This window comes from Sphaeramia orbicularis, chromosome 22 (genome assembly GCF_902148855.1).
Source record: "Sphaeramia orbicularis chromosome 22, fSphaOr1.1, whole genome shotgun sequence".
NCBI classification, from domain to species: Eukaryota; Metazoa; Chordata; class Actinopteri; order Kurtiformes; family Apogonidae; genus Sphaeramia; species Sphaeramia orbicularis.
In genome coordinates, this window is record NC_043978.1 from 27,233,219 (window position 1) to 27,257,423 (window position 24,205).

The 24,205-nt window shown below is 39.9% G+C and overlaps 1 protein-coding gene across 5 annotated transcripts in view; it reads right to left on the reverse strand.

Moving 5' to 3' along the window:
- The window catches only part of LOC115413725 (protein quaking-A), a 95,735-nt gene that overhangs the window by 65,243 nt on the left and 6,287 nt on the right, over positions 1–24,205 (reverse strand). For all 5 annotated transcript variants that reach the window (XM_030126770.1, XM_030126767.1, XM_030126768.1 and 2 more), the window contains exon 2: positions 278–420. In XM_030126770.1, the coding sequence (XP_029982630.1) occupies positions 278–420 (143 nt within the window). The remainder of the gene's footprint in view (positions 1–277; positions 421–24,205) is intronic.

Here is a 24,205-nt window from a genome sequence, read left to right on the forward strand (position 1 = left end):
ATTTTACATTTGCAGCACACCTAGCTCCACGGCACATATGCATCACTTACATGCTACTGTCATATCAGGTGTGGCCATAATTTCAGATTACACCAAAAGTGTAGTTTTGTAGCAATTGGCTGGAAAACATCAACATGCATGTGTTCAGAGTAGCTAAGGGGTCAAGAGGGAATGAGCAAGGGAAGCTCTAAGAAGAGTAGAAGAAGGTCTGACAAATAATGCAAATTGGTTGCTGGCACTGGGCTATAATTGTCTCGGTATGAAATAGGGTACTCACATCTGGGTACTCTTTAACAGGCACAAACAGCTTTTCCTGCTGGTGGACGATGGGTCCGACTGGCTCAGGCAGCTCCAGTGGGTGTTTGTCCACAAGGCCATTCACTGTGTCGCTGTACATGTCTTTACGCACTCTGTTGATCTCTGTAAAAAACACAAATATGTACAAAGTGGTGAGCTAGTGAGTATTGACCACAAAAATCATACACATTTTTATTTTGTATTTGATATATCACTGTCATATTGATTTTGACTTCTGGGCAAAGGTTTAATGTAGCATATAAATCCTTGCTTGAAAAGAATAAAGAGAAGAAAAACAACAAATCTGTCAATTGCCTTGAGTATTGTTTGTCTTTCATAGACAAATAGTGCAACTTTGTAGAGCGGTGAGGGTTGGAACACTAACCAAAAAGATGATCATAGCCTGCAAGTGTAAAAATGCACGACAGCTGAGCACTGATGCTTTGTAATACCTGCAGGAAATGCAGTTCTTCAGAATTAACAGCTCTGACAAGAAAACGGCGAGGTTTTCTTTGGGTTGTTCTACATTAGGGGACAAATGTTAAGCACTGCATTGTTGGTAGGTTAAAGCCACAGTCTTTGTTTTCTCCCCAGTGGCTGTTCTCTAATAGAGCAGCCTGAATGAGCGGCTGGGCAGGTGGAGACAACACGCAGTGAATCGCTCAGGCATATGCCTTCAGATCTGATCCCTCTGTCAGATAAAACTAATGGAGCTCGCTCTCTCTCTCGCTCAAACTCATATAATGCAGACAGAGACTTCCGCTCTGCCGTGCACCCACACATGCCGGCCTTTAAATCAAACGCACCCCTCTCTGACATCTACACATTGCCAGACCAGAAGACTGTTGTGTTATATAGGCTGGTGGAGAAAAGCATTCATCCTGACTGTTCTGTGTATGCATTTATGTCAATGTGTCACAGTTGGATGAGGACCGACGGCTGCAGTTGTAACACCCATTGGTCACACTTTCTTACTTCCCACATCTGCGATCATTATACTGACAGTGAGAAGTAGAGTAGAAGAAACCACAATCAAACACTGCATCTGAATCCACTGCCATGCATTTTTATACTTCCCAAAAATTATTTCCCCCCAATATATTACCATGGGAGTAAAAATGTTCATATTTACGAAGCTGAAATAAAAACTATAATTCTGGGAGTGGGGCTGAGTATAAAGGTAGTAAAGCATTTCCAAATGTTATCTAAAGCCATTCAAGAAGGGTTACATTCACATAATAAGGCTGTTGTATATTTCTCAAATTGGTTTTAAAAAATCCTCGAAAAAACAACCGAAAGAGTGTGCATAAGAGTCAGACATGGAATCAGTTTGTGGGGATTTTCTGTTGAGCTCCGAATGTTTTCTCTGGATACCATCGATGACAGACTGACAAATGTTTGATTGATGTGCAAACCGACACTGTCAAGTAAACACACAAGCATCTGGCCTGCAGCTGTGTGGACAACACCTGCGGGACACATCTGATCCGTACAAACCAGGCAGAAGGCTCGGCCCGGAGCGAGTTCCTTTCAAACCTCATGACCTCAGCATAGATACTCCCACTCCTCCCTCAAGACGGATTCTTCCTCACAGTATTTATCAGAGGACAGATTACATCGCTCACAACCAACCCCGGCGGCTTCAGGCCACATCTAGTCTTTCTGTGTGAACAAGCGCTAGCCAGCGTCCCACCAAACATGAAGTGGATCCACATAAAAAGGCCATAAAGTTGTCGGAATATCAGAAAACAAGACGGTAAATTACAACTGAACCAAGTACTATGTCAACAGAACATGAATATGCTGCTTTGGAATTACAGCAGGCTTGTATCTGCCATTGTATGATTTAAGCGCTATACCTGAATTGAAGAAACAGATGATTCTAGTGCTAGCATGTATTATGTAAAATTAGAAGCTTCAACTACCTTTTTTAGAGCCTTTTACCCTTTTCTCATTACTTTTTTAAACTATTTAAGCTACCTAAAAATATTCTCTAAATATTGTTTTTTTGCTCTGCCAAGTTATCAGTTCTGAAGTTATTTTTCACCGTGTGAGAAAACAAACAAGAGGTGGAAGAGATGGACCTTCTGCTTCACAATGCTATGAGAAACTGAGCAAAATTAGAGTAAGCATATACCACTTACTGTCGCTGTCAAGCAGGCAGTGACTGGTGGCTTCGAACGTGGGACAGATTTCTCTGTTGTCGTTTTAAAAGATGATGCTACCCAAATTGTTTTGCGAGCCATTGAGGAGCACATGCGACCCCAGTGCTGACTAGCGGCGCCTAGTATGAGGCTTGCTCATACTCCAGATTTCCACTCGTATTTCAAGACAAAAATACACACGATCCATGCTTGTAAAGCAAATAACTTATACAATGGTGCACTCATACTGCGAGGTTCTGCTGTATATTGAAAGACTGAGAAACATTGAGCCTTTTGTCAAATAATAAACCCCTGCAAACCGTAAGCCTTCCATTCACTAAAGGAAAACTGCACTTATGGGGCCTGTATTGTAATCGTGCTGTCATCAGTTTTGGTTATTGAAGACAAAAGCGCAAGGTGATCCTGTGAGATAAAGACTTCGGGCTTCTTTTGTCTTCAAGCTAGCATGAACAAACACAGACAAGCTATTTTACAGATCACTAGTGGGCTAAGCATGTGTGTAGGAGTCATCAATGACGAGTTAAGAGTCAATGTTTTGTTGGTTAGAAAATCAGCTCTCAGCTCCCACCTTACTGGAGAAGCAAACCCAATATGTACAATTTATGGTGTCTGCGGCACCTAGAAATAAATATCTTTCCTTCAGTTAAGAAAATAAAATAAAAACTGCACAAATGACAATGCTAGCCAACAACCAGCTCCAGCACAGATCCTCACCCTAATTCTATTTCCTCTCGCTGAAATGCCACATTAACATAAGGCGGGCGTGCTGGGCCATCAGTGGAGACGTGCGCCATTTGACAACCTCTAATTTCAATGCAGCAAGCCTTTTCTGAAGCGCTGCGCTCACCTAAAAATTACCCCCTGCCTTGCTCAAGCAACAAAATCATTTGTCTAGCTGTCCACCCCGGCAGAGCAGGATGATTCTTTTTCAAGGAAGAGAAAAAAGAAGGGAGATAGGGGATCACAAGATTGGAAAGAACCAAAGCCTGAGGAAAAATACGAAACCCAGACTGAATAAGTAGGCTAGACCACCAAACAGGAACTTTGGCATTTGGTGGCAGAAAGTAGGATGCCTATGTGTTCTGCAGGAGGAGCTGTCTGGACAGTTTTTCCCCTTCAGCCATCTCTCAGCTCAGTGCCAGTGTGTCATCTACAGGCTGACTCAGCAAACCACACATACACCATCCTCCTGTCAGAGCTGGAGATTTACCTGTTGGGGGTGGCTGTACACATACACACACTACGTCAAACACATAGACACGGAAAGAAATTATAATATCTCGGGTTTGTTTAGCTTTTTTTTTTTTAACCTCAACATCTGTCAGAAAGAATGAAAAATTGACCTTGAGAGCAGTTGGAGGGCAGAGTGGAACAAGGTTTGATGAGACAAAGATGAAAGACTAAGAATTACAACCACACTGCTGAGCAAGCACAGTGGAGTGTATTCCTCTTGACTCGCACTGCTCATACCACTTCGATTCCAGTTAAAACACTTTTTATTATACTCATTTCATTTTTTTCCCCTCCTCAATTTCTTGCCTTTTCTTCTTACATCTACACAAAAGAGAAAATGTCACAGTCTGTAACTGCAGATAGAGTATATGTGGTCTTTGTAGGCCCAGGGATCGACTGTGATACTGCAATCTAGAGAAGCAATTACCAAAAAGTAATATAATTAGTGCTTGTGCTGAATGCCTGCCATGGCCTGCTTCAACTAAGTCTTTATGGGGCTGTGTGACACAACGATGTGCTTCGTGTGGTAACAGAAAAATGTTGTTTCATTGATTGGGTTATTTGTTTCACTGTCTTGCAAATCACACTTTTTTTTTTTTTTTTACTTGGACGTTGTTTTGTATTCTTCCACATCACAAAAATGCAGGCAGGAAATTTGCATGAAGCCAACACAAACAAACATGGAAGACTGTGTGAACAAATTAATTCTGAATAGGAAAACTCAGACCAGCAAAATCAAAAGGAGGCTCTTATACGTAAAAGAGGTGCTACTTCTGTTACATGGATGTGGTTTGGGTATGAAACATCTGACAAGACCAAAATGAAAAACAATTTTGTCAATTATGCCAGACTGTTGCGTACAACAGCCTCAAACACCACTAATCTTCTACCACCTACACTTGAAACAATCAGAGTTTAGGCCTAAGTTTATCGAATGCAACTCTGTAAAAAGTGTTGAGTATTTACCCTTTTTATATTTCATACACTCATATATTACTCGTGTATTTAAACAAGTTCACTCCTCAAACCTAGAAATCTATACCTGAAAGGTTGTGAAACATGTTGTAAATATATATACCTATCTCTGTCAGTCATTGTTCTTTCACCCCATCATCTTTAATTATCAGAGACTAAATTAACAATATGCCATTAATTTCTAGATCTGCAGATTTAAAAAATGTATTATACAAAAACAATAAAGAAATTAATATGTCTTTAGCACACTCTGCAATATGTATGATAGATCCCCCAGTAAGAAATCATGGTGTTTATGGTAGCATTTTTTCAAAACTTCAATCCTGAAGTCTCTTTTTCTCTAATTTTCTCTTCCAGTCCCCTTGGTTGGTGAGACAAAAACTTAATGTGAGACATTAGGTCAGACACTGAGAATTAAATACCCTTCATTTGTAGAGTCTGTCACTCAGGGATCAGGCATTTCCTTTTGGTCATTCAGTATAAATGGTCAATGACATTTTGGTCACAGACTTTTTTTTTTTGGTCACAGACTTGTGTCAAAATCAAGAGAATAACAGGTAGAAAACAACTCAAGAGTCAAAAAGTTACTGGAAGAACAATAAACAAACATCTTAAGAGAAAGATCAGAAGGAACAGGAACAAGAAAAATGTGTTAAATGTAAATTGCAGAGCAAATTAATCTTTTTAATTTCTTTAGTAAACATAAACATTATCACGTAGAAACAGCAAACGGCTAGGAGATAAAACACTAAAAAAATGATGTAGGTGTTTTTTTTCTTATGCTGCGGCCTCTGTGATCCAGCATCAGGTAATATATGTAAAATGAAAACCTTTGTGTTTGGAACAGAGGGGGCGAGAGATCAAAAACAAACTGGGGTGAGAGGCAGCAAAAGGGAGCAAAACCAAATTAAAAACAATGGAAAAGTCCAGAAGAAGATAATTTAATCAGGTGTAAGACTGGTGAGGATCATTCAGTTAGACCTGCTTCAGTAGAGAATGAGAACAGGTCCATTAAGAACCCAAAAATAGACGAGCTCCAGAACTGCTTCGCCCTCCCAGTGAAATGTCCTCTGACCAGCACAGCTGTCCATACAAGCTTTATGACTGAGTGAATGTGTGAGAAACAGAGAGCATAAAAAATGTAATGGGTGACTAATCGGTGTGATCAGCTCTGCCTGAGAAAAGCAGATTTAGATGCCTTGTGATGTCTGGTATTAGGCTGATAATATCTGGCACCTGAAACAGATTGAGTCTAACACCAATTAATCTTAAAGCCAAAGTGATCAAATGTTCAACTCTGCAGAGAGACTGAATGAGTCCGCCCTGTTTAGGTTAATTTAAGATCAAAAACCAGTAGTGTTCAAAATCTATTCATCTTTCCCGGCCTCCACATGCATGTATGCATGCACAATTAATGATTTAAACAGGTGCAAAAATATCTCAGAAAGCTGGGGTAAATTATAGACATGAAAAAAATGCGATGTTAGTCAGGAAAGACTACAGCTATCTCAGATACACCTTAATGCGCCAGTGCCAAGTGAAACAAGTCTCAGGCGAGGAACAAGCCTTTTCACTTTAAAGCTGTGCACTTTACCAATCACAAAGCCGGGGTAACCGTTGCAAGCGAAAGGATTTGGGCGTTTAATGCATTCCTGCCCTTTATTCACGGCGCAGATGACTTTATCCAAGACGACACTTCACTTCAACAGTTTAGGGGTTTGGCAGGCCAAGCATATGAAAGACGGAGGTTTCTTTTAAAGCAGAGAGTATAGTGCGTATTGGTGGGGGTGACTGAGCCATGAAAACGTATGCATTTCTGGCTCTTATCGTCAACTCACAGCTTGCCTCTCTCCCTTCCTCCCCCTTTATGAAGAGAAAAAGTTTCCCAATGCCTCTGTCTTATTTTTACTTCTTAATCTATGATTTAACAGTAGGCCTACACTGCACATTGCTTTGATGTTCATACACAAACTATCTCTGTGCTGTTAATGAGCGTGCTGTGCTATCAGCACAGTTAAAAACAGCATGTATTTCAGTTTCTTTACAAGGAAAATACCAGGTCTACTGTTGAATTCACATATGAGATTGTTTATACATATCCAGTGCTTAAGTTACATATTAGAACTGCATGGTATTGGAAAAACTCACACTGAATCATGGCTTACTCCTCCAAAACAAAAAAAAAAATTTTTTTTAACTGGAGGACTTGATTGGCTCTATTTGAAGTGAATGAATAATTCTGTAGTCAATGGGGGGCTTGGTAGTAGACTGCAGTTGCATGGAAAATAAAAAATTTACAACAAGCTGAAAGTTGACTTTTGGGTGTGAAATTTTAAAAGTTCTGGATTGGGCTTCAAGAGGAAAAAAAAACACAAAAGCAGACGAGCACTATTACTGCTCATAATAATTATATATGTAGTGATTTTTCACAAGTGTACATGTGGTTTTACAGAGAATGTTGCTTCATGGATTGTTTGTGGCATTAACCCATAAAGACCCAAACATTCATCACAGACGAAAACTATCTACTGATCTAAACTTGGGAAATGACATAAAAGTAGTGCTGGGTCTTTATGGGTTAAAATTGCTAATCCACACAGAACCTTCAAATACAGTCCACTGCAGACTCACCATATCCGGTGTAAACCTTCACAATATAAGTTATCATACACCTGACCAGCTTCAATAACATAGTAGGGTTCGATTCAGATTATGTTTCATCTAATGTTGAATGTTAATGTTAACTTAGTTCATGGCATAAGATAACCCTAACATATCAAAAAAAACACATTAGAATGCATTTAGATCTGAATTTGAATATGCCATCTCGTAAAACTTCAGTAAGTCGTCTGATTATTCAATGTTGTTTTTATTGTAGAAATGTCACATACAGAGCATTTAAGTCTGCTACAGCACCCCTCCATCTGTAGGGTTCGTCCACTCTAACTTGCAGGAGTTAATGCAAGATGCTTTGTTGACCACGTGGAAGTGTTGACGACTGTAATAAGTTCAAATCATCTCACTACAGTCCTGCATCTGTTACTTTAGTCTGCAGATGTCTGACTAATATAACCATACAGGAATCAGTTTTACACAGATGCTGTGCTGAAGCAACTGCCCAAAACAAAATTAGACTTATGTAATTATCAGAAATGTAAGAATGTCAATGGTTCTTTGTTGCGGGCCAATGTAATTTAAGCAAGGGGAAATATTCATGTCACTCATTAGCAAAAATACAAATACAGATAGATTTTGTTTTATATTAACTGAAATTAGTTATTTACCTCAAATGTTGTTGCATATCTGCCTTGATGAGAATGCTGCTGCGAAATATCATGCAATTCTATTACGCATTACCTGTCAGTGTCCAAGTAGTTGTGAAAAATCTATGTGAGCTCAGTGACTCATCCACACAGTTCCTGAACCCTGACATGATGTGGATGTAAGCGCTGGCCCCCACAGGCCAAGGGGCTCTAAACAGCTCTGGATAGAAATGACAGTGCAGTTTGGTGGCAGCCAGAGGGAGAGATTTATGTTGTGTGTCAGGGATTCTCCTAAGGCATACTGGGTAAAAAGCTCTAGCGTCAGGTCTTTAAGTAGATAGGCCACTAAATAAACGCCTGCCGTAACAAGGTTTCAAGATTCTCTCTTTCCTGAGCCAGTAATAAAATGTAATAAAACAGAGCAGCCACATACACGCCTCACCATTGTATATGTGTAACAAACTAACACATCCTCGTCTTTGTCCAACATACACGAGAAGTTTTGTTTATGGTGCATAAAATACACATGGCATATACAGTACATATGGGGTGGGAGTTTACACACACATGTTGGTATTCAAGCCAACTACATCCCCGAAAGCAATACATGCCATCTCTGATCATCAATAAAATAAGGCTGCAAAGACATGAAAACACACATGCACAGATAACAGCAAAGCACAGTAATGTGTAAGCCTAGATGCACGTATACAACATATAAAACAAACAACCAACTAACATTAAAAACACCCACACATGCACGAGCTAATGAGCTTTTGTGTGTTTGCAGGCGAGGCTCCCCTGAGACAGCGAACCCACAGAAATAACACTCCAAAAGGAAGGCGGAGGGAAACTGCCTTAGAGAAAAATCTGCTAAACAAATACAGGAGGAAACTAGCAGGAAACAGTGCTTCACCTCTTCTCAAGCTTGCGATGCTCGCCCCTGCCTCAGATCCAGCTTTAGTGACAAGGAGATGTTAGAAAAACAAAGAAAATAAAAACAGCCGTTTGCTCTTTATTACAGATAGATGCACCCATCTCCTTTGATTTATGTCGGTTGAATTATTTCAGCATTATGAATGACAGCTTAGGTAACTACTGCTGCAAAAGTGCAATCCCTGTTTGTTCTTTGAATAGATTTCATCTCAAATATTACAACTACATATGTACGGTAATAGTTAGCCTACTGAAATCGCATATTGGCTTGAACGCCTTTTCTACTTCAATCACAGATGTTCTAGTTAAACCGTTACTCAAACTTCTCTCTTAATCAATATACAATGTAAAGCCAAACACATGACTTCGCTTCTAATTGTGTCAGTAATAGAAAAAGTTGGGAGTCAAAGTTTAGCTCCTTTCATTGGTCGGGGAAGCCGCCGGGAATATGCTCAAAGCATTCTGTGTAGGTGTGGCAATGGCCAAGAACAGCAATCAGCAAAGCCATTAATCATAACTAGTGGCAAATGCAATGCTTTCTGGGGCTGTCACTGTGACTGCTGCATGCAGGAAAGGAGGGGACAAGTGCCAAGCTGAATGTGGCTTTTCTGTGAGTGCTGGCAGCAACATTGATGGTGTGCTATAGGAACGTGCCGTAGCGCATTAGGGCGGTAATTAAACAAAGCAAACAGACAGTGCACACAAGGAGCGAGAGAGAGAGCAGAGTAGAGGCAAGAAAGAAGGAGAGGTGTAGATGGATGAGGACAAAGGAGTCTGAAAATACCACTAAAGGGAAGAACAAATTCAAACTTTACCTTTTGAGATATTACTGATCACTGGGGCAGAGCCATAAAACCCTTGACAACACTACTGCATTTGGCTATACTGTTCCATTTATCTGCCAAAAACGCACATAAAATATTTGCTGGCACTGCTTTAATCCATGGCTTACCTTAAATGCCCTCTCCACTCAGAAATAAGTATTTTTTCCAGTATTCTGTCACTGTAATCTTTGCCTTTCACTGTACAGAGTGACATGCAGAGTTTGACACATAGGATTTTCTCACATTCATCTGTGGAAGGAAAACCTTTTTTCTGTGCTCTTCAAAACAGAGTTCAAGGGGTGGACCTACCAGCCAGATTTGTGACAAGCCAATCGTGATCTACTATGAAACTTTTCCTAATCTGATGTAGAAACCAGAAGCCATCAAACTGAAAGAGTATGTTAAGGAAAGCAGGAAACATTTTGTGTGGAGCAGATAGTCTTCAAAAATTACATTTGCCAATTCAGGATTTACACATTTTCATTGAGGGTGACAGAGAGGAAGTACATTCAACAATCTTTTAATTAGATTGTTTTATTTTATAACAGGAAAACTCAATTAAGCTCAAATAATCATTCCATCCAGAGTATTATTATGTCTTTTAAAAAGGCAGTTTTAAAAATCAAAAGCTCAATGGGTGCTGAAGCCTTTACAGTTTACCAGTATTTTCAGAACAATTAACTGACAGTGACAAAAAAAGGAAAAGTCAAATTATTTTTATTGATTTAAGTAAGAGATGCATTACAGTCCATCAGTCACATTTAGATTAACTACAGTCACAGCTTCCATCCCAAGCTTAACGTTGAAACAGTTAAGCTGAACAGTTTTAGACAGTATCTGCAGAGCTATTAAGACCTCAGACTAAAATTAGAACAAGAGATCATCACGTTTGATGATGTGGAACTGTTTTATGGGGCTCTGTGCTTGTGGGGGGGGCACGCTGGCAGCTCAATGAGCCATAGGAGTGCCAGTTTTGTGCACTCAGTGGGGTCTACCATGGAGCGAGGTGAAACTGGCAGGGAGGGCTGGCTCGATACTGAAACCATAATGGCTTACTCTTAATGGTTGCCGCGAGGGGCCAACGTTCATTACTCTCTGCGTGGGGGGACTTTCAACAGGAACCCGGGGTGAAAATTGCGAGCACACGCACACGGGCAGCACGCCGACATGAGGGAGGCACCCCAGGATGACAGGAGCGAGGTGGGAAGCGTACAGCAACGTGTTTTTTTCCTCCTTTAACTGAAGCACTGTGGATCAAAGGATGCTATTTACTCAAATCCCTTGTAACGATCCTCTTCATAACATTACTATTGTAGATATTATAGGTTATAACAGAACGTTTATCTTACAAGCTGCCTGATAGGGTGGAGGGGTATTACCAAAATGGGGTCTGTAGTACTTTCACAGATTAACGGTGATTCAAACTCATAAAACAGCAGTAGACGAGTATATAAAATGGGAATAACTGAGGGTTTGAGGTCACAAGCAATGCAGTAAATGTCCATACCAAAGCCTCACTATCATCATCACATCATTATTGTATGTGCTACTTATCGGTTGCAGCTCTATTTCATTGTCATCTCAATGTCAGCCACTCAAACAACTTTTCAACTGACTTCAGTGCAACAAATTTCCAGTATTAGAAGAAAATCATAAATCTTTAAAGATCATCTTTATTGTTTAGCGTGAGATTGTAATAGAAGTCAGTCTGAGCTGTCAGAGGTCCATCTTTTTACTAGCCTGGCCAGCTATCTGGTTTTCTCAATGTATTCAATACTGAGGAAACAGCCTGGAATTAGGCCAGTCACTGTGAAATATGCACGATCTATTCGTATACCGAACCAATCACAAGTCTGGGGGGCGGATGTTTCACAATTCCTCTGAGTCAAAGTCAGTTCCAGTTCACAAATCTCTTTACAACAGTTGTCGGTTGTTTACTTGATTCAAAAATAAGGACTGAATTACAGATTACACCCTCTATTCTTAAGTTTCTCTGACAAAAGTGTCACACCCGTCCTATCTGTGATTGGTTTGATCGATGCCTGTTTGTCCCACCTTTATATTTGGATTCAAGCTCTGCGATTCCAGACGGATTTCTCATTGAGAAAGACGGATGGCTGGCCAGGCTATCTTTTTACCCTCTTGACAAGCAAAATCAAATCTGTTTAGTATTACCACATATTTTCAGCCTCGGGTCACATAAAAATCCCTTGGTCAGCAACCAACAGTAGGCTTTCTCTAGCACCTAAAACCTAAAGATGTAGCCTCAAATCAAGTGTAAACACTCACGACACAAGAAAATGGGTTAGTTTTGTAATTAGTGTCCCTCCAAAACTCCCAGACCTTGAAAAACCTTGTAGTCCTTGATGAAATAATCTTGTCACTCTAATCTTAAGTCTTAACATTTTTGTTTTATTCTACATTTGTGCTCCATTTCAACCTGTACTCATATGCATTGAAGTCTCTGTACATGTTCTGCATTGCCATGTGGTTATAATAAGATACAAATCGTAAAAACCATTACTTCTTCCAAAGGAAATGCAAGAAAATCTAATAGAGCATAGCAGGGGCTTGAGTTCTGTGCTAATACTTCCTCTCTGTTCAGTCCATGGTATAAAGTAGTCCAATATCTTAGCTCAGCTGAAACAGCTAACCTAATGCACACAAATGCAGACTCAGGCTCCTTCTGAAATACCGAGCAAGGATATAGTCTATTTTACTGCTGCTTTTGCCGTCCAAAGAGAGAGCGATATGTAGCGTTAAATTGGAAGCCACAGCAATAGTCATTTAACAGGCCGGCATTCAGAGAGAAACCTCATAAGCTGGAAATGACTTCAAAAATTTAAGGAAATATACTTGGTCAGAAAAGGGAATTGACAAAACAACCAACAGGGCGGGCTTTTCATTTCAGTAAAATACAACCTGTGTCTGTTCATGTGGTTTTGTGAATCCTAAAGGGACTGCCAGGTTAGGACATGTGCACTCAAGACTGTTTGGTTAATTAATATGAACACAAACAGAAATTCAAAGCATGAGAGATGCACACAGCGCAATCAGCCAGGCAGATTGCTGGTTCGCCCACATCTCATGGGAACTCATTTCACAGACTTTACCTGCCAGTAAAATCAGGCAGACGGAAGATGAGCAAGACCTGCTGCGGGGTGCTGCGCTCTCTCACTCTGCTTTAACCTGTTTAACTCTTACTTTTGGTGTTTCTCTCAATGCACATACACACACTACATATGCTTGCTGATGCTATCAAGGCCTGAGGCATACTCTTACAAACATGCATCTGCACTTCCACAAACGCGCACATACCCTCCCAATAACAATGTAAAAAGAAGCACAGGATGCATGCTGTGAGCTCACCAAGATGTGAGAATATGAGATAAGGAATGGCAAGAATAACAGGATGAAGAGTCAGGATGCATGCTGATGGGCTGAGTTGTGTGTGTGTGTGTGTGTGTGTGTGTGTATGTGTGTGTGTGTTTGTGTGTCTGTGTGTCCTGGACCCATTTTGTTTTGACTGTTGCCCTGAAATCATGTCCTTTGGCTTCAAAGGTGTGTGTGGCAGCAAAAACTGTCTAGAGGCCCTAAAATGTTGACCATATTCATTTATAAAACACATTTTCAGCTCCTGCTTTTACAAACAGATACCCCCAATGTCATGCAACAATGGCAGGAAAGGTCCAGCTGTCAGAAGAGGAAACGGGGAGAGGAAGAGAGGGGAAGGAAATGCTCCGACTGACAATGTGAGTGGAGAAGATAACATACACTATGGTTCCTGTCCCTACCCCTGTAACCAAGGAGACCACAGTCCGCACAAATAATGGGCAGGACGTGTGTGTGTGTGGGGGGGTAATTTGTCACCAATAGTTCAGAAAAAAGATCCTCTGACTTGATGTCTTTGCGAGTGAATCTCAGACTTTATCCTTAGACTGAAAGGGCCCAATCACACAAGCATCCATATAACTGTATGACAAATACTATGAATCAATAGGATGACACAGTGCTGTCTAGGTGAAGGCCACTGACTGAAAAAAAAGAGTAGACAGCATCATGTAAGTAGGCCTGTCACAGTTACTATATAATCGCCTTATTGGAATTATTTGAGATGAGCACAATTATCTCACATAATCATGATGATCAATCCAGCTCTGTAAAAGCAGATGTGTCATATTTACATCAGTATGTACACTGTTTTGAAGTCTGATAGGCATTCCTATTACATCATCTCCCGGTATTCCACATCTACTAGTGCCTTTTACTATCAATAACTTCTTTCACTCTTAGGATTTATATATATAAGTCAAATCAGCCTTGTGTAATTATGGGTTACAACCCCAAAAAGGCAAACAGAATGGTCTTGTTGCATTACATAAGATTGGACTTTGTCTTGATGCCATTTTCCATCTCATTTTCGTATTCGGAGATTTATTTTAAAATTGGTAAAAACCCCAAATCTGGAGATTTCACCAAATTTCTATACATTTTTTGATATTCTTTGTTGACATTCACATATATCATAAAACATCCTGCCTCAAATTGAATGAACAACATGATTCATTTCTAGTTTGACATTTTTGGAGAGGTGGTGGCTGTCAGGTGAGATATCAGTCTTATCTAATAAAATGTGGGATTTCACCACGTTTTCTATGCATTTTTTGATTTCCTTTGTTGACATCCACATTTATCATAAAACATCCTACCTCAAATTGAATGAACAACACGATTAATTTCTAGTTTTTTTTATATTTTTGGAGAGGTGGTGGCTGTCAGGTGAGATATCAGTCTTATCTAATAAAATGTGGGATTTCACCACGTTTTCTATGCATTTTTTGATTTCCTTTGTTGACATCCACATTTATCATAAAACATCCTACCTCAAATTGAATGAACAACACGATTAATTTCTAGTTTTTTTTATATTTTTGGAGAGGTGGTAGCTGTCAGGTGAGATATCAGTCTTATCTAATAAAATGTGCCAACCTGAACCACACAGGCTTAATCTGTAACAACATTCGCATTTCAGCAACAGTATTTCATTCAGCAGATATAAGCTTTATTTATTTGTCACATATGTATGTACCGTTTGTTTTGGGGCGTTTGCCAACCATTTGCTTCCTAAGTACATGCCCAAGATTCCTATTCTATTTAACATACAGGGATTCAGCTACTGCAGAGCTGAGCTAATAGGACAGGTGATGACAAACTGTTGCTCCAATGTATATTTCGTCATGATAAATAATGATGACCGAACTTTGCCCATGGGGGTCAAAGTTTAGGGTCTCTTCATTACAAGAGTGTAAGTAAAAGATTTTTTAGGCCTATACTATTCTTGTAGCATAAAATGAACTGAAAATTATACGAAAATTGTTAAATGTAATGTCATAACAATTCAGTGCAGACTAAAATTTCACTATTGTGACAGCCCTGCTTCTGAGATGGTCATTTATATCACTGTCAAAGAGCAATAGACAGAAAGGCTAATACTCAATGAATTTTTAACTGCACAACCTTAGTAAGTTCCTGCATCAACAGTGACTCTAGTGATTTCTAGTGAAACAGATGGGCACAGCAGGAGCCTGCCACAAGTGCAGTATTGAGCACACCGACAAACACACTGGGAAAAAACATCTCCATTTAAAATGTGTTTGTTAGGTGGAGGAGTGACAGAATGAGGAACGATGACATTCCTTTCTCTCATTATTAGGGAATGAGGTCACTCGATTACAACGAGGAAGCACCGATGCCACACAACAGACAAAAGCGAACAACCGTCTACGAGTGCGTTTTGTTCACAATTAATCTTCAATTCTGCTTTCTGTCACAGTCTCATCGCTTGAAGAAAAAGTAACACCAAATATTGACCTACTGAGAGAGAAGCATGGATTTACCTGGAACATACAGAGACAAGGATGGCAGCTACAGTCACAGCTTATAGCTTGTAACATGGCATATATAAAAGGTGCATGACATGTCAACTTCCAGTCACTTAAACACTGTACCTAGCGGAAGCGTGTGAGGATTATACAAAGTTACTATTACAAGTATATTTATTTTGTTCTTCATCCTGCTTTTTAATGAATGGACTTTCTTTACAAACAACATAACAAAGAGAATCTCATTATGATGCAATCAAAAACAAGAGCCATGCAACACATCCTACTTTTATGAACCTTATCATATTCAGCTTTTGATGGGTGTCACTGAGACTGTTTCAACTCTACGATTGTTTTCCATGATATAATTTATGTTGGTGTTACACTGAGTTGCGTTTTCATAAAAAATAAAATAAAATAGAAGACTACAAAGATATGGTACGGTATGACCTTGTTGCCATCTTCCCGTTTTTGATATCTGATCACTAAAAATACCCGCTGACATATGCAGACATCAGCTTCCTGTTAACAGGTAGTCATTGTTTGGGCTACATTCTGCTGCAATGTAATGTAACATTATCCAACAACAAAATCGCACAGGTCGATAAAATACAACAAAGCAGACTTCTGGTAATTAACTTTAAACCTTCAGTGTGGGAACTCTGCTGTTTACCTGGCATTTACCTTGATAACTTTATGGAGCCATAAACTTCATACTCAACAGTGTTATAAAATGCTGCAGAGTGCGGGTTTTTATCACATAAAACCAATGAATCTCTTAATCAAACCAAACCTTAGAGGCTGTATTTCACCATCCCACCACGGTCCTGTTTTAGGTTGAATGTGAAGCTGTTTCCCTGGTTTGTGAAGGATTAGAAGCTGTGATTAAAGATACGCTGATACAATAACAATTGTGCCGATAGCTAGTGTGGACACCAATGTTATTGTCTGTGTGTTTAATTTGTTTCTATTGGAATTTGCCCCTCACCGCTTAGTCCCAGGGAAAACAAAGAAATCTTCATTACAAAAAGAAAGTTGACTAATTCAATCCTACAAGCTTATGAAACAACCTTTAATAGGACACAACACCAGCCACTGCCATTCAATGAAATCATTTGTAATTGTCAATACCTGATGCTAGTCAACAAGGTCAATATTGATGTTGGTCCAATATATCTGTGCATCCGTGACAGTGCTGGCTTCTTTATCATTATCTGACTAAAAATCTATGCATTTGCATTAGTTTGAAACTGTATTACAACACCATCACTTTTAAAAACAGTCACATCAAGGGCAATACAGTGCCTTTTCTCTCTCGAGTGGTTAAGAAAATCTCAGCAAGTTGTTTTTTTTTTGTTCTTTCAGCTTAGATGTTGTGAAAAAAAACAGTTATTAGGCCCTGCCCCAAGTCCTATATAATGGTAGAGACAATGTTGTATGCATTTTCTTCATTATAAAAAAAATTTACTTTTACTGGCCTTTGCAATCAAGATGGTGTATACCTTTGTTCAGTTTGCACCACACCAAATTAATTCTGCTGTTACAATTTGAGGCAGTGATTTGTTCATAGAAAACGTGAGTGACTGCATTGCTCAGTTTCAAATTTTGCAATCAAGTAAGAAAATACTGGGAATTACAAGACATACAAACACAAGCAAAACAAACAGGTTACATCACAATGTGTGTGTATTTGTGCCTGTGTGTGTCAGCTGATTCCATCCTGAGGCTCGGGGCCTGCTGGGGCTTGTAGCTACCATCTTAAATTCCAGTCAGTCGCTGTCCCTAAGTGTGTTAACACATACAACACAGCTGTTGTTGTGTCTTTTGTAACAGTTATTCATTGTCCTCTCAGCCTGACATACCATTTTTTTATGATCTGAATCGTACCACTTTAAACACCTACACTTGTACAATACAAATTAGTCAGACGAGAAATGTGTTAGGAATCTAGTTGGCATTGTTAAGATATTGAAAAACACTTAGATATTAACCCGGCTGTTCATGAGGGAGCGAGGATGGAGTAAAAAAGAGGAAAGAGCGTTTGTTTTTCTCTGACGTCAGTAGATCAGATAAACTGCTCAGTTGAGTGTTTGTTTGGTCTGGGAGATCAGCAGGTCCTGGAGATCCCCTGGTTGATGTACAATATTTTGTCTGCCAAGTCAAGGAATGTGCCACTTACAAAACAAAGATTTTGGCTGTAACAACTGGGTCACGATGCCATAAAAGAAAGGGAAGAAGGGAACAGAAGCCTTCTCCCTGCCTCAACTGTCTTTAACCAGGCTTCCGCTACTCTTAAGCCTTTAAACACTGATCTGCTTCAAAGTGTTTGGGTGTGAGAGCTTAACATATCTGTGAGTGCATATACATGTGTGCATGATTACAACCAGCCAGTGCAGACATGTTGGTCTCAAACAGCATTGGATCCTGGGAGTATATGTGTGAGCATAGACAGACAGTCAGAGCTGGGCTGATGCAAACCGACAGATCACGTTAGAGGCCTTTAATGTCACCGCTGGTCGTCACATGAAAGAGGCAATGTAGCCCTGAGGCTGAATTTGTGCTACACATAATCGCAAATACATAAGTAAAGCAGCAAAGGAAAAACTATTGAGGAGAGGTAAGGTGACACAGGCAAGTCAGGAAAAATTACAAGGGACTGCAACTGTATTTTATGTTATTTTCACTGTCAGATAATCGGTCCATTATTATATAAGTATATTATATCCTAGATGACATCTTTAGAAGCTGATTGGTACACACTCACGTAATTATCATAGCAGAGTAAAGGAACCCAAAAATAGGCTGGTAACAGAGATTTTTGACGTTTCCTTGATGCGATTAATTCAATAGTTGACATCACTGAAAAGGAACACAATCAGGTAAATATGGATGTATGCTGACGATGGATGCAGAGATACTGTGCTAAAAAAAAAATTGGTAAAATGACAAACCATAAAATAAATAAATTTAAAAATGAGTAATTCCCTTGGGAGAACAGATAGCGATTTTCTCTTTTGAAGTTCCTCACATTGAGCCAGTTTAAGTGACTGCTCCATTATGCAAAATGGAAGACAATATAACTTAAACAGATGAGAGGAAAGCATGTTCCTGTTTTAGAAATATGGAAATAACAGGGAGAGATAAGTAATCACAGAGTCTATGCTTGTGAGTGTGCGCATGTGGGCGGTAGGTGGGATTTTCTACATGCTGATGAGGGGGGAGGAGAGGAGGAATACAACAGAGAGCTGAGGTCTGGTTCATCAAAAGTGTCAGACGCTCAATAAAAATAAGGCTGCAGAAAGAGCTCCCATCACCGACAGCCTAACCTCATGTCAGACAAATACTCTCCACGAAAGCCAAAGAGGAGTGGAAGAAGGGGACATCAGGCCAAAGGAGAGAGGGATTAGAGGGGACACAGAGAGACAAGTCCATCTCCTGGCAGACTATTTCTCCACCCTAAGGTGTCAACAACAGCTGGCACCTCGGCCCCTTGCTCATGCCCACACCTGTCTCCGCTAACTCTGTCCATAAACAGTCCATCCCCAGATTCACACACATACATTCAAAAATAATGCCGCATATGAACAGAAATAGGATCATGATAAAAAAAAAAAAAATTAAAAATCATATCAGTAACTATCAATAATAATCATGGTAAATGTCAAATTATTCAAAGCTTAACAGATGATTTTTAATTCTAAATGAAAGATGAAGAGTGAAAGAGGAAAAACACCAACACAGTCTCTTTTACTACTGACCTTCATTAACATCGCATACACAGGAGCTGATTTAATCACCGCAGCATTCATATTTGTTTTATTTTTTCATAAGCTTTTATTTTTTAAAATCATTTTAAAGTAGAGAGATTAAGCTGTATAAATCCACAATTACCTTGGAAACTGTGCTAGCCAGTTATTTAGGTGATTGTATTCTTGAATATCTAATGTAATTTTAGAGGAAATGGTTGTAGTAGATTGGCTTTTTTTGTTTTTTGTTTTTTTTACATGTGAAACTTTTGGCCTCTGATAGGATGATGTGATGATTGAGGCAGCTAATATGTGGATGTTTAGATTGAGTTTTGTGTTCTTACCCACGTACCTGATGAAGGTCAGACACATAAAGCGGACAAATAACTTTAACAATAAGTGAGACAATTTCCTCACTATTTTGTAGTTTAGCCCTTCTTAAGTACACCTGTCACTCATTCACAGGTGTGGAGATGTTCTCCAGAGGTATTTGTTGAAAGGAAAATATTGTTAGTACAACCACTCATTCTATGACAATGAGCTTGTCCGGGCAGGTCCCATGTGCAGATATAATGTATAGGCAGACAGACAGGAGCTGCTGTAATCTTATCTACGTCAACAATAACCCAACACCTTGTTAAGTCTTTTATGGCCAACATTCCTCTGTAATGACACAGTGCAAAGATGAAAGCAATGAATGCCAAAGTTTACTGAAGGAGCATCTGCAAAAGCACAGTACAACAGTACCCATGCCAGATATTTTTTTTTTAATACATCTTAAACAGCATACTACTACTTGTGTAGCCAGTCAAACGAGGAATGAGGAATGTCTGAAGAACGCCAGATGACACTTTGCATTTAGTTTATTTATCACGTCTGTGGTATGCTGCTAAGCCTGTTGGCTTCAGTGGATCAGTCAATGATTTGACCTCAGGGGTCAGAGCAACAACCGGAAGTCAAGCTCCTATAATTAGGATCATGGCCAGGGTCAGACAACAAAAGATATGCAGTGTTTTCAGTGTGATCACCTCTTGTCAGACACATTAAGTAGAAACAAAGTCACCTGTAGCTCAGTTTATTTTTGAGTGGATTGGGACCATATCCAGCCTTTCTGATGTTTCATGTACGACCACAAATCACGTCCACTCCATTTGTCTTGTCTGCTAAGCTTGCCTAGAAAAAGGGCCATTTGTTTTGTAACTAACAAACAGGCTAGTTACAGAACAAACATAAACCTGCCTGTGCTGCAAGTGTGCATAGACAGAGGACGAAGTCTGAAAAAAGAAAACAAAACCAGTCTAGTAAAACTGGATGGGGTGTATTCTGAGGATGCTACAGTCAACACCTCTCATGCAGAACTTTTTCTGTTGCACACAACATGCATGTGTGTACATGCATCATGAATTCATATGTTGACGAATAAGTGCTTTGCATGATCACAAACATAATGGAACACAAAAAGGATGTCAACTTTGGGAGAAATTGATCAACATTTTTCAAACTTGTGACATAAATAATCCCTTCATTCATTGAAGATAATCATTAGCTACAGCCCTACTTATATAACAATCATGTAACATCCATTATAAGGAACCCAGCCATATATGCAGTGACTGAAACTGCGCTGCGATGTGGTGGGCTTGTTTGACAGACAGCACTTGTGTGCATACTTCCATGTGAACTAGTGCTTGGAATGACCCAGAGTGTGAGCGCTGCCCCATTGAAGCACAAAAAGCCATTGTGTATCATTAGCTGAGGGGGAGGAAAGCAGAGACAGAGGGGAGGCGTGTGGAATCGAGGGAGGGGTCAGTGACCTTCCTCATAACCAACCAGATGACCTCATTCACAGCACATAGGAATCCTCTGTCTCCCCCGCTGGTCCTTATCACATTCACTTTCCGCCCCTCGCTCTTACTTATCTTTTTTTTTCTCCTTTCGGCTAACGCAATCAATCAACCGAACACAGGCCGAGCTCATACTGGCTAACCCTTTCATATAGACGTCACATTCTCTCCTGCCAGTTATCTGTGGATTTTTATGCCTATGTTACACACAGTGCTAAAGAGGCGCTTTGTCTCATCAATTAAAGCCTAATCATACAAAACCAGCCATTGTTTCAGGTCTGTAATCTCCTCCCAACCATTGCACTGATAAAGACAGACACACTTAAGCCTCACCACAAACACACAAGCTGCAACAAAAATTCAGAACAAACAGTACAGACAACAGAACTGTCTCAATTACGGCTGTACAGCTCCCAACTTCATGTCCTGCTATTTTACTATAGGTTGGTCATGGTTGGTTATGTCATTGGTATAAATTGTGCCAAGTAAATCATGTTTCACATTGCAGCACAAGTTTCATCATCACATGTAGGGCGAACAATGATTACACTTTATCTTACAACCCATGAAATCTGACAATTTAAGAGATAGCAAATAATTAGAAGTCCACATGGAGTGAAAGGGATGATACAGGCTCACATGGTTGTGATAAAAATGCCATGGGATTGAAAACCTTTGTTGAGGTATGGACTATTTTCACAACATTTCCGAACAAGAGCTAAAAGAGTATTTTGATCATGATGACATTATGGCCACGTAGGCTACATAAACACAGCCTGACATGTGTCTGAAGATAGGAGGACTGGTCTGGTACTGACTAATAGCTGCATTTTTTATTCTGTTATTTTCTCTGTGTAACAATGTTATTGTACATTTGCACATATATATTTACATTACAAACATGGAACAAAAGGTGATTACAGAAATGAAAAATCATTTCAGACATTGGATTAGTGCTTTGACAATACTCTTTCCACTGCCATTCTGTGAAGATGTGATCATGTTCTCCTCTTTAACAGACAATATTGGTTCAAAGAGCCAAATCAACTGAAAGGGACTCAACTACTGCAATCATACGAAATTGTTTTTGTCAAAGCAAAAATATCACACTCTCTATTGTCAGATTCTCTTTTGTGGAGCGAGATGTTGAGTTTTGTCATCGAAATGAACAAACAATCACTTCGGCTTTTTTGAAAAATGACACCTATTTTCAGTCACATGGATAGTTAATGCAACATATAAAATCTAAGGTCAAAGATAAGTGTGCAAATTGTAGTAACATTTATTAGTCTGACAAATACTTTCTTTCAGAAAGGGCAATTCTGAGAAACAGTAAAACTGCAGTGGCAGTGGACCACACCATGTTTTCCTCAATATCAAGAAAGATGAAAAGAGCAACTGGACCAACAACATGGTACAACATTGAATTTGACATATAAGGAATGAGAAATCTGTTGCAGCTGTAGGGATTCAGAGAAGCAGCTGAGGGTGGTTACGGCTGGCGTTCCCAGCGCTCTGTATTGGATGACATAAGAATCTCAGCGCCTCTTGCCACCACGCCTTCTGTGGCCCTTAGGGAAGGTTATGGCAGCACCGCCTGCTCCTGCCAAGCCTCACAGAAACACCACGGGCTGCTGAGGGACAGGTAAATTATTCATCTGTGATTTATTGGTGGCCTGCAACTAGTGAGAAACCAAGGCAAGAGCTGTAAACCATACAAACATGATCCACTGGACTGTTTTCAAGGAGAGGGAAGAGTGAACCTCTCAGACAAAAGGCAATGGACTAGGCTAAAGGGTAGTCAGCAAGACAGAGGTGAGTGTATCACACTGTTTGAGAAAATATTTGTACCCTTTAGTAATTTCATTAAGGTGGAATGCAGCTTACTATCAACAGGTGCAAAGTAAAAAAGATCTAATAAACATTTCTACATATACAGAGCATATTAGATGCCAGGTCACACTATGTGGACGGCATTCGCAATAAGCTGGGCTTAAGCACACTGAGAGTGTGTGTGGAAAACAAACACCAGGCTGGAGGTTAAGTGCTCTGACTGTGCTCCTGGTAAAATTCCTGAGCTGGCTGCCAAAGCTCGCTTGCCATTCCTCGTCTGAAAGAAGAGAGAAAATGAATGCAGAGGGTGGGCGAGTGAGAGCGGAACAGAGTGAGCATTCAGCTCCTTTTTCACCTCTTTTCTGTGATAGAAAAAAGGGAAAGGAATGTGGAGATGGTGACAAATATCTCTGGTATGATTCTAATTGTTAGATTCTACATCTGTTACGACAGTTCATAGGATTAAAAATAAAAACATAAAGACAAACAGAGAGAATAAGAGAGTAACTATGAACGAGGGGGGTGAGGGATGTATTTAAAGCATTCAAAGAATGTAACAGGGTGGGGCCTTCCACAACCACTTCTTGCTGAAAAAAAAATTGCATGTGGGGGAAGTGCAGGATGAGAAATGATTCATGATGTAATCTAAATTAGTCAAAAGAAAGCTGAGAGACAGACCCACCTCTGTGGGAAAAGGGCAAAAGAGGAGCAGCCTTCTCTTGTCACCACAGCAAGAAAACAGCTCCCTCCTCCTCCTCCTGTGTCTGAGGGAAAAACAAACCACTGACTTGCCTTCTCCATAGCACTTTCCTGTCTGAAACGGGCGTTACTTCCCGTAGATGTTTTTGCCATGAGAGTCAAAAATGGAAAAGCAGACTTGCGCTGGGTCAGGATGAGCTGTGCTTTCACAAGAGGAATTTTAAAAACTACAGGTCAAACAGCAAGGAACTGTTGTGTCATCATTATTTCAACAGTCCTTAATACTATCTTCCTCTTTGACTTAGAGAACATGACACACTCAGAAACCACACAATAAAATGTCTTCACTGTGCATCTGGTTGCCATATTCACTGTAAATTCTGCTTTAAAACTTAAAGGATGAAAAACTGAACAGCCTCGAGCAATATGCTGTCTAACAGGCAGTAATAGAAGGGAAGCCACTTAGTTTTGGCGACAGCGACCCAGATAGTCAGGCAGGCAGTCAGGG